The sequence below is a fragment of the Astatotilapia calliptera genome, chromosome 23 (assembly GCF_964374335.1).
Source record: "Astatotilapia calliptera chromosome 23, fAstCal68.1, whole genome shotgun sequence".
Classification (NCBI taxonomy): Eukaryota; Metazoa; Chordata; class Actinopteri; order Cichliformes; family Cichlidae; genus Astatotilapia; species Astatotilapia calliptera.
In genome coordinates this window covers 6,719,184-6,732,271 of record NC_137443.1, presented here as the reverse complement: position 1 = coordinate 6,732,271, position 13,088 = coordinate 6,719,184, and the positions used below count along the sequence as shown (strand labels likewise).

At 39.4% G+C, this 13,088-nt stretch overlaps 1 protein-coding gene across 1 annotated transcript; it reads right to left on the bottom strand.

Annotated features, from left to right (window-relative positions):
* Positions 1-953: 953 nt before the first annotated feature.
* On the bottom strand, positions 954-11,937 carry LOC113016165 (uncharacterized). Its single transcript, XM_026158771.2, has 5 exons — positions 11,613-11,937; positions 7,713-7,940; positions 3,525-3,950; positions 2,228-2,382; positions 954-1,212 (listed from the first exon to the last, which is right to left on the bottom strand). Exons 1-5 carry the CDS (start codon positions 11,680-11,682, stop codon positions 1,171-1,173), a joined length of 921 nt encoding a protein of 306 aa, XP_026014556.1. The 5' UTR covers positions 11,683-11,937; the 3' UTR covers positions 954-1,170.
* Positions 11,938-13,088: the final 1,151 nt, after the last annotated feature.

The following is a 13,088-nucleotide window of genomic DNA, read 5'->3' as shown; positions in this document are numbered from 1 at the left end:
AAATGTGTTTTGTGTCATTGTGGGCGATTCAATTGTCCTGTTTGTCACATTTCCACCCATTATATTTTTTCCCCCACGTGTTTTATATCCATATTCTTTTGCTTGATGCAGATCAGTAGTATCTACAATACACAGGAAAATGAAAAACATTGTGTGGAAAGGCCACTAACGCACATCAGTCTGTCATTGTATGAAAGAGTGCCTTACGGTGAACATGCCTGAGGCTTATCTTCAAACACAGACGACTCCTAGCAGCCACTTGGCCCTCAGAGCGTGTGTTTAAATGGTTACTGGGAATGCATACTTAATCTGGAAATTAGTTTTTGTGGAATATGAAAACAATATACATTAAAAGCTGTTTGTGTGCTGTGTAAGGCACTCTCTCCTGGACTTAAAACACTGCACATATCAAAATCAGGCAAAAAAGCCAGCAAAACCATTAAGGTAACAAAAAAAAGAAGTTAAATAAAACCTCCCATGCCTCTTTAACACACTTGCACACACAAACGTTCACCCAGCTATGCTGCCTATGTACACAAAAACCTTATCTTTAATACACAGAAAATTCTTCTACTTATGTTTTTTAATCTCCACTCCTAAAAAAAGTAAAGTGCAACCTTGTTAACAATATAATCAGGTGGTTTGTGTTGTTTATTTCTTCTCTTTAGCTTGCTGGCCTTTATTTCTGCCAGACTTTAACTGGTAAAGCAACATTAAACCAGTGAGCCACAGTAGGAGAGGCTCAGTCGATGGCCATGTCAGATGATCTTCTGCTTTGAAACAACCTATTTTCAATTCTAGAGAAATCAAATATATTACACAACCCCAGCAACCTTAGATGGGCTGAATAATGTAAAGTTTACAGTAATGAACAAATGAATGAATGGATGGATGAAAAATTGGGAACACTTGTGATAACAGACAAATTTAGAAAAAAAATCCAAAAGGCAACATCATGGATATTTTCTTCATTGTCCATTGCAGTTTCAATCGGATCCTTTTGCCAATGATCTGGGTAACTTAAAGCAATCCAGAAATGTGCTTACACCTACCCAGGATTCTTTCTGTTTGGTGCAGATTAAGGAAGAGAGACCAACTTCACCAACCACAGTGGCCTGATTCTGGAATCTGCGAGGGTATTTGGACATCAAACATCCTATTGTGCCTTCATCAGTAGCTGTACATGGACAAAGGTGTGTCCTCCATATCATCCTATAAGAAAAAGAACGATGTAAATGCTTACACCTATGTTTACACAGTCATACTCACACTTTTGCCTTCAGGAATCCCTTGATTTTAAGGCAGCAAATTATAACATTTTAATAGCTTTATTATTGGCTCATATTATTAACACTCCTGTCTGAGGGACTATTGGACTTTGGAAGCCACTAAAGCATTCATGAATCCTTCAGGAAGATGCAAGATAAACTGCTAAAAGGGTGTTATGGGCAGCAGAAGGAGGAGACCTAAGCCCTCGGGTGGGCTGGGGCTGTATACATGCACATAGGCTTAAATCATGGCAGGCTAAAAGTATCAGGGGCAACAGAGACAGGAGGAACAAAGGTGAAGACTGTGCAAAGAAGCCCAAGAGGCCGAATATTGTAGAAGGGTGGAAGATGCACGCCATTGCAGCTCACACTGAGAGACACTGCCAAGTGTCTGGGATTGTGCACAGGAACATCTGTGCCCAGAATGTCCAATGAGGCACATCCCAAAGCGGTTGAGAGCAGGAGAGCAAATGTTCTGTAAGACTTCCAAGTTCTAGACAGACAAGCTGATACTGGCTAACCAGCCAGATATAGTGGTAGTTAACAAGGAACAAAAGATGCCAGTAATCGCAGCAGCAACATCGGAAAGAATGAGCATGAGAAGAATGGAAAATGGAAAAGCCCTGTGGAGGGTAAAGTCCAAAATGGTCCCAGTAGTAATAGCAGCATTAGGGGCTGTAACCACCACACTCAAAGAGTGGCTACATGAGATTCAAGGCACAACGTGTGGTTTCAGAGACGTAAAGGCCTAGAAATAACCCTCAAACTCCCAGGCCTATATTAGAAGCCTGAGGAAACGCTGTGAGTTTTAACTATATTAGGAAGAGCAGCAGCAGAAGTACATCTCCAGTCAGGCCAAATGAAAACTGTAACTAAGAGTGCATAACACATCTGTGCTTAACAACATCTGACAGGCTGAATATTTTCCAGTGTTGCTTGGATATGATGGGTGAGCTCACCATAGGTAGGTCCTGCAGCCTGCGGAACTCCGGCCCGTTGCCTCTTCGGCGCAGTTTGAGGAAGAGGAGCAGAGTGATGATGATAGCAGCAATGATGAAGGCTGATACCAGACCAGCCAGGAGGGGGTCTAATCCAGGAGAGTTGTGGGCTGTCCCTAGACAAGAAACACCAGAGACACATCAGCTGGGGCCATTTTTCTATTACCACACTGTATGCTGAGTAAACATGCTGGCAATGCAGCGTTTAGGGAGGATTTGACTTTGAAGTTCTGGTTAGAACTATATATAGACACTCCATGAGCCTGCTGAGTGTTCATCATCAAGCTCAGGACAGAAGTGTCAAACAGGATGTTTAAACTTGCCAGAACGATACTTAAGGTGAACAAGTAAAATCAGCAAGTCATTTTATTATTAAGGTATCATTTTAAGACCTTTTCAAACTTAACTAGAGCAGTGTATACAGCACATGAAGTATGTTACCATTTTATCCCAGGTTATTGTTTAATTTCAAAGACTAGCCTGACGTTTTCTTGGTTGTTTCTTTCCGCTAAGTATTTCTGGGCAGGAGGATTTCAGATCTGCGTTTCTGGCATCTCTGTATATGAATGTTGCTATGGAAGACTGTTTTGTAAACTTAGCTGTTTTTTTTAATATCCTTTGGTCAAAAGTAACAACAACCACAGAGTCATGAATGCTTGCTGCTCCTCTGGCTTATGGAAAGAGGCAATGTGCCAAGCACCTAATAAAACCACACAGAGTGAGACAAGCAGAGAGAATTTTACACTTAAACTGCAGTCAAGCAGCCTTGACAACTGAGATGAGTTAATCAGTTATTCATTTCTTTGCACCTATAGTCTGGTAAAAGTACTTTCAACGTGTTCAAATGAATGGTTTCTAAACCCTGTGTGGACTGTATGGACACAGAGAGAGCAACTGTTCATATATAAATCATTTAGTAAATAGAGCGACGGAGACAGACAAAAAGGAGAAAAACAGAAATCTTGAGGCTAGAGTCCCATGACTGCCTCTGTCCCTTTCTCAAACAAACCCATGATTGTGGAGTGCTTGGTGGTGACAGTGCTTGTAGAAGATGTAAACGGGGGGGGGGGGGGGGGGGGGGGTTGCGTGGTGTGTGTTTGTGTCTCTGTGTGTACAGCCAAAGACTGGCTTGTGCTGGAAACAAAGAACAGCATCTCCTTTGTTGTTAAGCCAATTCACTTCTGGCTCTGTCAATATCCTGGAAGTGAACAGTCAAGAACAAATTCATATACCAGCACAGAAGGTATTATGCACTTACCGTCCCCGTCCACGTTGAGCTCTGATGGGTTGTTGGTGTGGGAGCTGGTCTGGATGCTAGGCTGGGTGGACTGTCTGTTGGACTGTGAAGTGTTTGACGTTGGCTGGGAAGTGGAGGCCTTTTGGACGGAGGCGGTGCTGGAATTTGTGTTGGACTTGGTGGTGGTGGCGTTAGTGATAGATTCAGGCTTTGTTGGTTCCGATGCTGGGGCAGAAGTAGCAGGGGGTGCTTTGGTCTCATGGTGTGATGCGTTTTGATTTAATGAGGGAGTCGGGGTGACCGGTGCACCTGCAGAAGTGTGCAGTACATGTGTGGTGCCGATATTAATGGGAACAGCTGTGGTGGGGCTGCTCTGAGAAGGGGAAAGTGTCGTATTTGTGATGTTTTCATTTTTTGCTAATGTGGTCTTAATGGCGTGGTCGGTTACTATGGAAAGAGAGAAAGAGAGACAATGTTATTGTCAAAATGATGTAGTACTATCAGGTAAAAAAATCAAGTCATGCCTTTAGTTTCCTGTGTTTACATTTCTGCCAGCACACCCAATTTAATTTGACCTATTTTACTTTGTAAAATTTAAAAAAAGCAGTGAATCTAGCCTTTATTTATAATAATATTGATTATTTAAAATTACAGAAAATAATATAAACAGTAACTATTACTATCAATTCACACAGGAAGTGGTTTTATTTATTTTTACGATAAACGGTGAAGAGTTCCAGGTGGTCTAAACATAGAAGATAAGATCAGTTTTTCCAAGCTCAGTATGGACTTAAAAGGCTTGCAGTGATAGCCAAAGAACTAAACCAGTCTCTAGAACCAGTGTGCAAAACAACAGCTTGCCAATAAGAGCCTTACAGTATATAACAACATATGCCTATAATACCTTTTACACAAATAAAATTTATTCATATAAAATCCATATAAACCTGAGGATAAACTTCATCCAAGGGCTTAAGGGTGGAGACAGAGATATGCAGATAAATCCTCTTACTGTAATCCATAATGGTGAAGCATATGGTTTCAATCAGAAAATTAGATCTACTTCTGTTAAAGAAGCAGATCTAATATCTTAACAAGACTGAATGATATTTGAATGTAAGCAAAACACCGGAGATAAATGAATTTGTTTCACATTACTGTAAAGTTGTATTTTTTAAAAATGTTTTGTTTTTTTTTACTGTATTTTCTTTCGAAGAAAAAAAGATTAGAGGACCAGGATTAAGGTCATTTCTTCTGAAAACAGATGGTTCAATTGACTTTCAGCTACTCTGACACCTTTTCGATAGACTGCCATGAAATCCGTTCAGGTATTCATGGTTTTTTCAGAAGCTGTCTCCTGAAACCTTTAGTGACCGCTTGAGGCTGATGAAATGAAATGATCGTGGCTGGTGAAATCTCTTGAGAACTGTGGAATTAAATTTTGTACAGGATAAAATATAATTACTCTGATGATTGTTTAACTTTTATGTGGTGCCATCATCACATATCTGCTAATGTAATGCGGTTCTCATCAGCCTCGGCTGTACTTCTGTGCTGAAAGCATTTTTAATTTAACGTTTACCATAAATCACTCTAAACAAGACTTGCTTTCTATTATATGAAGCAAATGTTATCTATTATACATGCTAAATATCAGTGAATTAATTTAATTTACCTTATCACCTTTCAAAGTTATTTCCAATAGAATATTTTTTTCTTAAAATATAACTAAATATACACATGCAAAAGGAAAATGTATTTTCCTTTTCTGTATGCTGCTTTTTTAAAGCTAAAAGTGCTCGGTAAAAGTGATATTTAAAGACAGAAGACTTCATACTTCTGGGTCTATAATAACTAAAACTGGCACCCAAAAGCTTCATGGAGAAACCTTATGATTACTTAAAAAGTGTGGATTTTAAGCTATTTGTAAGATCATATTGTGGCACGTTATATGGAGAAAAGTGCTGAGCAGATGTCTTCTGTCCCACTGTCACAGGTGGACAAAATCAGGCACCTAGCCATGCAGTTTGCTTTTACAAACATTTGTTAAAGAATGAGTTGTTTTAAAGAGCTTTCTGATTTTGAGTGTGGCATTGTAATAGGATGCCACTGTTACAGCTACTCAGTTTGCGAAATGTCTTGCAAAAAGGAAGTGTTTGTACTAGGATTCCACTGTTACAGCTAGTCAGTCTACGAAATGTCTTGCAAAAAGGAAGTGTTTAAGAACTACAACAAGGTGAGAGACCATGTAAATTTACAAAGTGGGATCAAAAAGTGCCGAGGAGCACGGGCATAGAAGTCAGCAGCGCTCTGCTGACTCAGTAGTTCCAGACCTCCTCTGACATTAACATCAGCACAAAAACTGTGCACCAGGAGCTTCATGGCAAGCTACTGTAGGTGGAATAAGAAGGTGGCCTGCGCTATAGGAGCAGATAAGGCCAGTAAGTGCTTTTGAAACTAAAAGGACTTCAATTCAGTTTTAATGGTAGATTATGTAAAACAGCAATTATCTGATCTGCTTTTCTTCAAACTCTGGCAGCAACATCCTGGATAACATGCAGTTTTGTAATTGCTGCGTTCAGTAGGTCAGTATATACTTTAAACAGGAGTAAGAAACAAAAGCTGGAACAATATTTGGGTAAGGAAATTCCAAAAAGTTGATTCTGTTCATCTGGACGTAGCGTTTTCAGTGGGAGAAACATTTCTTCACTCATCCAAGTGACTTCTTCAGTCTCCAACACTAGCTTTAGGCAGTACCTGCCAAAGTGGGTTAAAATGTCTTGATGCGTGCTCAATTAAGAAGCCACTTGGACAAGTGACGAATTCTTTCTCCCGCTGAAGATGAACAGAATCAACTTTCTGGGAAAACCTTGAACAAGCTTTTCAGCTTCAGCTGTGTTTCACGAATGGTAAACAGCAATTTTGTCCAAGAATAATTATTAGCTATTAAATAGATATCAGAATCAAATGTGTCACTTAAGTTTTTTCCCTTCTGATTACGTCTGTGCGGCTACAGGACAGAGGCTCTCTAACACTTGGTGCCTTACTTTGTCTTCATTTAACTTTAAACAGCTCATGTTCATCTATTGATTAGCAGCTGACAGTCAGTTAAATTAAAATATTTTGCTCATTTGGCATTACGGACATATACAGCTGTGTGTATCAAGAAAGCAGCTACAGATATTCACACCATACTTATGAATCACAGTGGTAGCATATAATTACGTGCATGAGCATGCTAAGTATAACCTACAAGCACTAAAAATGAAAATTCACTTGCTTCCACTCTACTGAGGTAAGTGCTAATGACTTAAAAGTTAAATATGTCTGATGAAAACATATAACCACAGATATCTGCCAGCTTAAATCCTGCAGAGATACTGACTCATGTAAATGAAAATAATTGCTATTTTTTACAAAAAGTAATTGCGTATTAATAAAAGGTACTCAGCCTACAGATTTACTGATTAGAAGTCTTATGTGTGGACTGAGTGTGTGTGTGTGTGTGTGTGTGTGTGTGTGTGTGTGTGTGTGTGTGTGTGTGTGTGTGTGTGTGTGTGTGTGTGTGTGTGTGTGAGAAAGGCAAAGAAAGAGCTATCCATGTCTGTCTTGGGGGAGAGGATTTCACTTCTCTTTCTCACCCCCATGTGAAAAGTCGCACAGCATTTAATCACTTCTCACCTCAGTGGCATCTGAATCACCTCTTTCTCAGCTCTTCTCCAACTATATTTTGCCTTTATTCTCCAATTCCTATACAGTTAAGCTAGTCACAGCTTCTTTGCACTGCTCTTCTTCACTGTTTTGCATCATCTTTGCATTTAGTGGCGTTTCCTGTTCTGTACTCTGTTTCTTTAAAGTCTTAACTGAGCTCTCTGTCCCTTCCTGTGTTGTGTTTGTGGAATTACAGTCAACACTTAAACCCTGTCACTAGCCCTGTGGCCCACTTCTGGACGTGGAAAACGGTGATAAGGACTCTGTTAAATATAGCTCCTCAACTCTGAGCCACCTGCTGTTGTGCTTCCTATAAATTCTTCTGAAGTCTAACAAAACTTCCCGTAATGGCAAACGTCAAACAGACAGAAACAATAACCACAACAGCGCATCAGTTTGTTGCAAGTTTGCAATATTAGGCCACTTCCTAAACACTTTAGCCTACCATCATGTTTTGTAAGTGAGCGCAGGAGTAAGAGTTTGGAGGTGCATGCTTACCATTATCTTTCCCTGGTTCGGCTATGATGGTGATCCTTGTATTTTCTGTAGTTGTGCTACTGCTCACATTGACTGTGCCATTGGAACTTGTGTTTGTCGCTGGGCTGCTCCCTGAATGATTGGCAGCATCCGGGCTCAAACTAGACTCATGGTCCAGAACTGGAGTCCCTGTAGTTTGAACAGTACTAGGAGTAGTTTTTGAAGAAGGGGTAGGAGTATGCTCATCAGCTGAAGAAGTAAGGACAGAAGCAAATGTGTCATCTTATTAATATCCTTAAAGTCACAAATTATTTGTTCATTATTCTAAATACATATGTAGCAACAGGTAGTGTTCACACCCCAAAACCATTGTAACAACTCAGGGTCAACACAGGCTAATATTTAAACAACCGAACAATGGATACTGAAATTAAAACATGCACACATGAAGCTGTGCAAACATTTTAAGCAACAACAGTAAGGTATTAACAAGTGATAATGGCATGAATACATTTTTGAATAAATGACATTATTATTCATTCATTTATTGAATAAGTGTGCACGTCTTCTCACTTCTTTTCAATATGTAAACTAAATCAAAAAAATGGAGCAATGTTGGAGTGTATTTCGCTTAATTTTTTACAGTATTAATTCTCTTTTTTCGTAAATAACTTTCTTTATATTGTTTACACGATCGAAATATAAACTGAAAACAAACAAAGTTTCCGCATGACCCTAGTTGTTGGCTTTTGACAGGGAGGTTTTTCAGCTTTCACAACGTCTGCTTACTTGAGATCAGAGATTTGCGGGGGTTGCAACATCCGCTCCAAAACTATTTGTTCATCTCGTTGCAGCAGGTTGCACTTTAAAAATCTTATTATATGTCTGGGATAAAACCCATCAGATGCCCTCTTGTGTTACTGCTGGAATCCAAAAGTCTAAAGAGCCCCAAACGTTTGCATAGTGCTTTATATGTAAATGTATCTGTCCTGAGTAAAGCCTCAAAATCATCACAACAATTATCGAACAGCTTCCCTGGATCAAACAAGGTTTTAGTGTCTGGCTAAAGAATTTGGAAAGAGAATCATCCAGGTAAGGAAATCCCAAAAAGTTGATTCTGTTCATCTGGATGTAGCATTTTCAGTCTCAGTGAGAATGAAAAAGTCATTTGGATGAGTGACGAAACGTTTCTCCCACCGAAAACGCTACATCCAGACGAACAGAGTCGACTTTTTAGGATATCAAGTTGTATTTGTTTTGCAAGTCCAGAGTTTCTTTTGCATCAGGAGCCATAAATTCCCAACCATTTTTCGCATGTGACCTTTTAAAGTAAATCAAAGTAAACCTACTTGTGACCTGTAGAGATGTGATTAGCTTAGCCAGTGTGTGATGTTCCCTTTTGGGAGACATCTTTAGAAGGCTGATATGACAAACCATCCATAATAAAAGTATATCTATTTTTAAAAAGTGTTTTACCAACTCAAGTTTAACCTTGCATCCTTTTATGAACTCTAACCTATAGGTCGTGAATTGCTAACTAAAGTGCACAGTAACAATGCCGCACGAAAAAAAAAAAAATAGACACAGTTTGACTGCCACTTTCAACTACAAGCCATATAAGTTGTGTGAACTAATGAAGACCTTCAGTCTTTTGCACTCTCTTTTCCCCCTCTGTGCTGACACATTTATCTCTACTGTACAAGGCTCCATTTCAGTTTCTCCCCTCCTTTGATGAAGACCAGAGCACTAATGTAATGTAAAGTCATTACCGTTCCATAACACACTGCCCTGATACCTTTCATTACTGCCATAATCAGTCACACAGCTCATCAGTAAACACAGTGAAAGCAAGGCAGTGAGACACAGACAGACCCAGAGAAAGAGAGAGTTGTGTGAACTAAATGATACCAAAACAGACACACTCATAAATAGACAGAGGTGCTTGGCTGTATAATACTGGCCTTGTTCCCTCACTTTAGCTCCATTAGCGAGCTTCCTAGGTCTCGTCTAGTAGGCTATGTCTGTTTTTGTACATGGATTTGTGTGCAGGGTAAAAATCATGAAGAGAGTCACTGTTTCCACCATTGCACACGCCCCTTTTTAGATATTACAAGGGCTTACTCACAATCTTTCAGGCCAATGCAGCATGTACCTGGGGAGATAGCTTTTGCCCATTTGTTGACCCTGCCAGCGAGAGAAACAGCCAAAAGTTTCTCTGTGAACAGATGTCTGCTGCTGCAGCACTGCTAGAAAAATATACTGCGATACAGTCTGTCTGAGACACATCATAAGCTCTGTTTTCTCAGCAAGTGGTTCTGGTGACATTTGAGCCAATACTGCTGAAGTGAGCTTTTTATTAAGTGAAACTGAAAGAGCTAAAAACAAACAGCTATGCACATGCTGCACTCAAACTGCCTACCATGTTTTTGGCTCTCGTTCTCATTCAATAGACCACATGTGAGAGCCTAAACTAACTATAGGTGTTCTGTTATTTTTTATGATAGCGAACTTTACTGGAGCATGCATGTTACACACCGCAGGCAAAAACTTCTGTCCTAAACTAATTTGCACCATAAAAAACCCTCCCAGTAAAACTTAATAATTATCCAGCTCAGGGAATTTATTAGAATTAAAAATTAAGCTCAATGAAATGAAACATAGGGATTTCTTGTAAATGGAAGCTATTAAAAACAGCCTTTTTGAAACCAGGCACCGAGAGAGCTTCAACTTATATCACAGTTCTGCTTCATAAGATGCTCTATCTGTAGTTCTTTTCCTGAGTAAATATGACACCATAGAAATGAAACTTAAACCCAGCTCTGTTATACCGTGTGCATATTATTGCATAGGTATGCTGGCTGAAGCATGATGTCAGTTACTGAAAATATTCTTACTTCTGATCTAATTTTAAATAGTCTGTCTATGTTACTCTTATGGATTTAAAACTTGTGTTTTCCACAGGAGAAAAGATCTGATTGATTGGTTACAAAAGAAGGCTATATGAGTGCAGCATTGCTCATATTCTTTGCTTCTTTGCTATGAAAACTCACAGGGCTTTTTTTTAATGGTGAATGCTAATAACCTGCCATCATCCCCTTCATTGTGTTTAATGCATACAGTAAAAACTGAACCTGTTACCACTGAACCGCTTAAAATCTCTTCATAAAGTCTGCATAGTGTACTGCAGAGGCGAGCCAATTAGTAGGAACCCAGTAAAATGACAGTGTGCTGCTGCACATACGGTAATTAGAGGTGTCATTTATCACAATGTACTTTTCCTGCTAATTTACAGCCAATAAATGTTCTCCAGTGGCGCCGTGCTGTTTCCTATTCATTTGAATTTCAGCTCGAGGAGCTGAAGGGACAGTTTAGCCCAATAAAATCTTTTCAAATGTCAACAGTCTCATTGTCCTTTTATGTGAGAGGTGGTGATGGAAGAAAGAAAAGAGAAGGCCGGAGGAAGAGAGAAAAGGTAGGAGGGGGCAAAAAAACAGAAGGTGGGTTAAGAGTGAAAGACAGGATGTGTGAGAGGTGAGTTAATGTAATGCAAGCAGAAAGAGGAAGAAGGGGAGAGGGAGCAAGGGAGGAAGTGATGTGCGAGATAAAATGTGGCTTGCTTGAACAAAAAGTAGAGGCGAAGATGTGGAGTAGAATTTTTAAAATAAATCTGCTCAGTGTAAAAGCGAGTTCTTTGTTGCGTAAAATGAAAACAAAACAACAACACTGACTTCATCATTTAAACCCAGATGAGTTTTGTCATTTTAAAGCCGGACAGACATGACTAATAATGCCACTAATCCCCACTCTAACAACATCACAAGTGTCAGCAGGTGAGTTTGGCGTGAAAGACTATGTTTACTTTTTAGGCGCTGTAAGCATAAAGTTCGGGCATGTAGCATACAGAAATAAACTGCCCCCTACCGTGTACAGCGGATCCCAAGTAAATCGCTAGAAGCGCGCAAAGGGCAATCCAGAGTTTGGTCTCCATCATCTGTGTCCTGTGGCGACGCAGTAATAAAATCACTACACAAGCGTGGTTTCCTCTCCTCTTCTTCGCCCAGGACTCGCTTTTGTCCACAGTCGGACTGCAGACTTTCACAAAACAGTTTAAAAACCCGAGGCCGCTTTAGTGTCCTAACCGCGGCGGAGAAACAGTAGCTCTAACAGTGTGTGCGTGGCTGGAGGAACAAAGTTGAGGGAGGAGTGTGTGGTGTGTTCTCTCTCTCTCTCTCTCTCTCTCTCTCTCTCTCCAGAACCAGTGCCACGTGTTCTTGGTTCAAAATAGTCAGCGAGTCTGTGACGCACAGGCGCACAAGGCAACGACGACGCAAACACGAGCCACACAAATCACAAATGTATTAAAGATCTGTTACATTGCTATTTATAGTTAATATTTAAGCTCCATATTACTCACTTCAACGAACTTTAACGTTGTTTTTCTTCTGTCCTGTTTTTTCCTCTCCATTCATACCTAATTTAAAAATAACGTTAACAAATAAATTACTTCCTCAAATGCCTGTGATGCATTAGTAATATTGCACTGGCTATATAATATGTATTACTCCAGTTTTTTCCTCTCTTTTTTAAATAATAGGTTTTCGTAATGTTTGACTTATTGACGCCTTTAAATCTGCAACAAATCAATGTTTAAACTGGGACTATGTTAAATCATTGTCTCACTAAGGATTCAGCTATGCAACATTTTAAAAAAGCTTCACTCGTTCTTTTGGGTTTATAACTTTATGCTAAAGCGGAATAAAAAATAAGAACGTTCTCGCTTCTCGTGATTTTTAAGGCATGTTGGAAGTTTTTCTCTCGTCCACATGGGGGCGCTGTTGCTTTAAAATTGATTCTTATAACAGGCCAAACTGTAAACTGCAACACACTGCTCTAGTTAGACTGATAAACTGAAAGCCATTTGTCTCACACATTTCATGTAGATATAGAATTATACTAAGATATTAAACTGTTTTGGGGGTGGAATGAAGAATAGTAAACATATACACAGAGGGTTGTTCGGGCTGGGTTAGGGCTCTCAACTCTACTGCTGATTCACTGGTTTAAATAAGATTAGACTTGTGAGTCATTGATGTCCTACAACTCCTGATTCAATTTTAACTGCAATTTTCTTCAGTTGAATTGGATGGCTTTGTTTTTATTACTGTTTGCACACTATATATATATGTTTTAAATAGTTGTCTGTTGTCAGTGATGTGTGGTTATCATTTTGTCCAGGAGAAATTTATACGATATGCACTTTAAAAAGGATATATTGGTCTATTATATATTTTATTTGCATATAAAATAATAAACCTAATATGATAGCTGGGATAGGCTCCAACCAGCTGCAGCCCTGGAATGGATAAAGGAAGAAAATGAATAGATGGGTGAATGAAT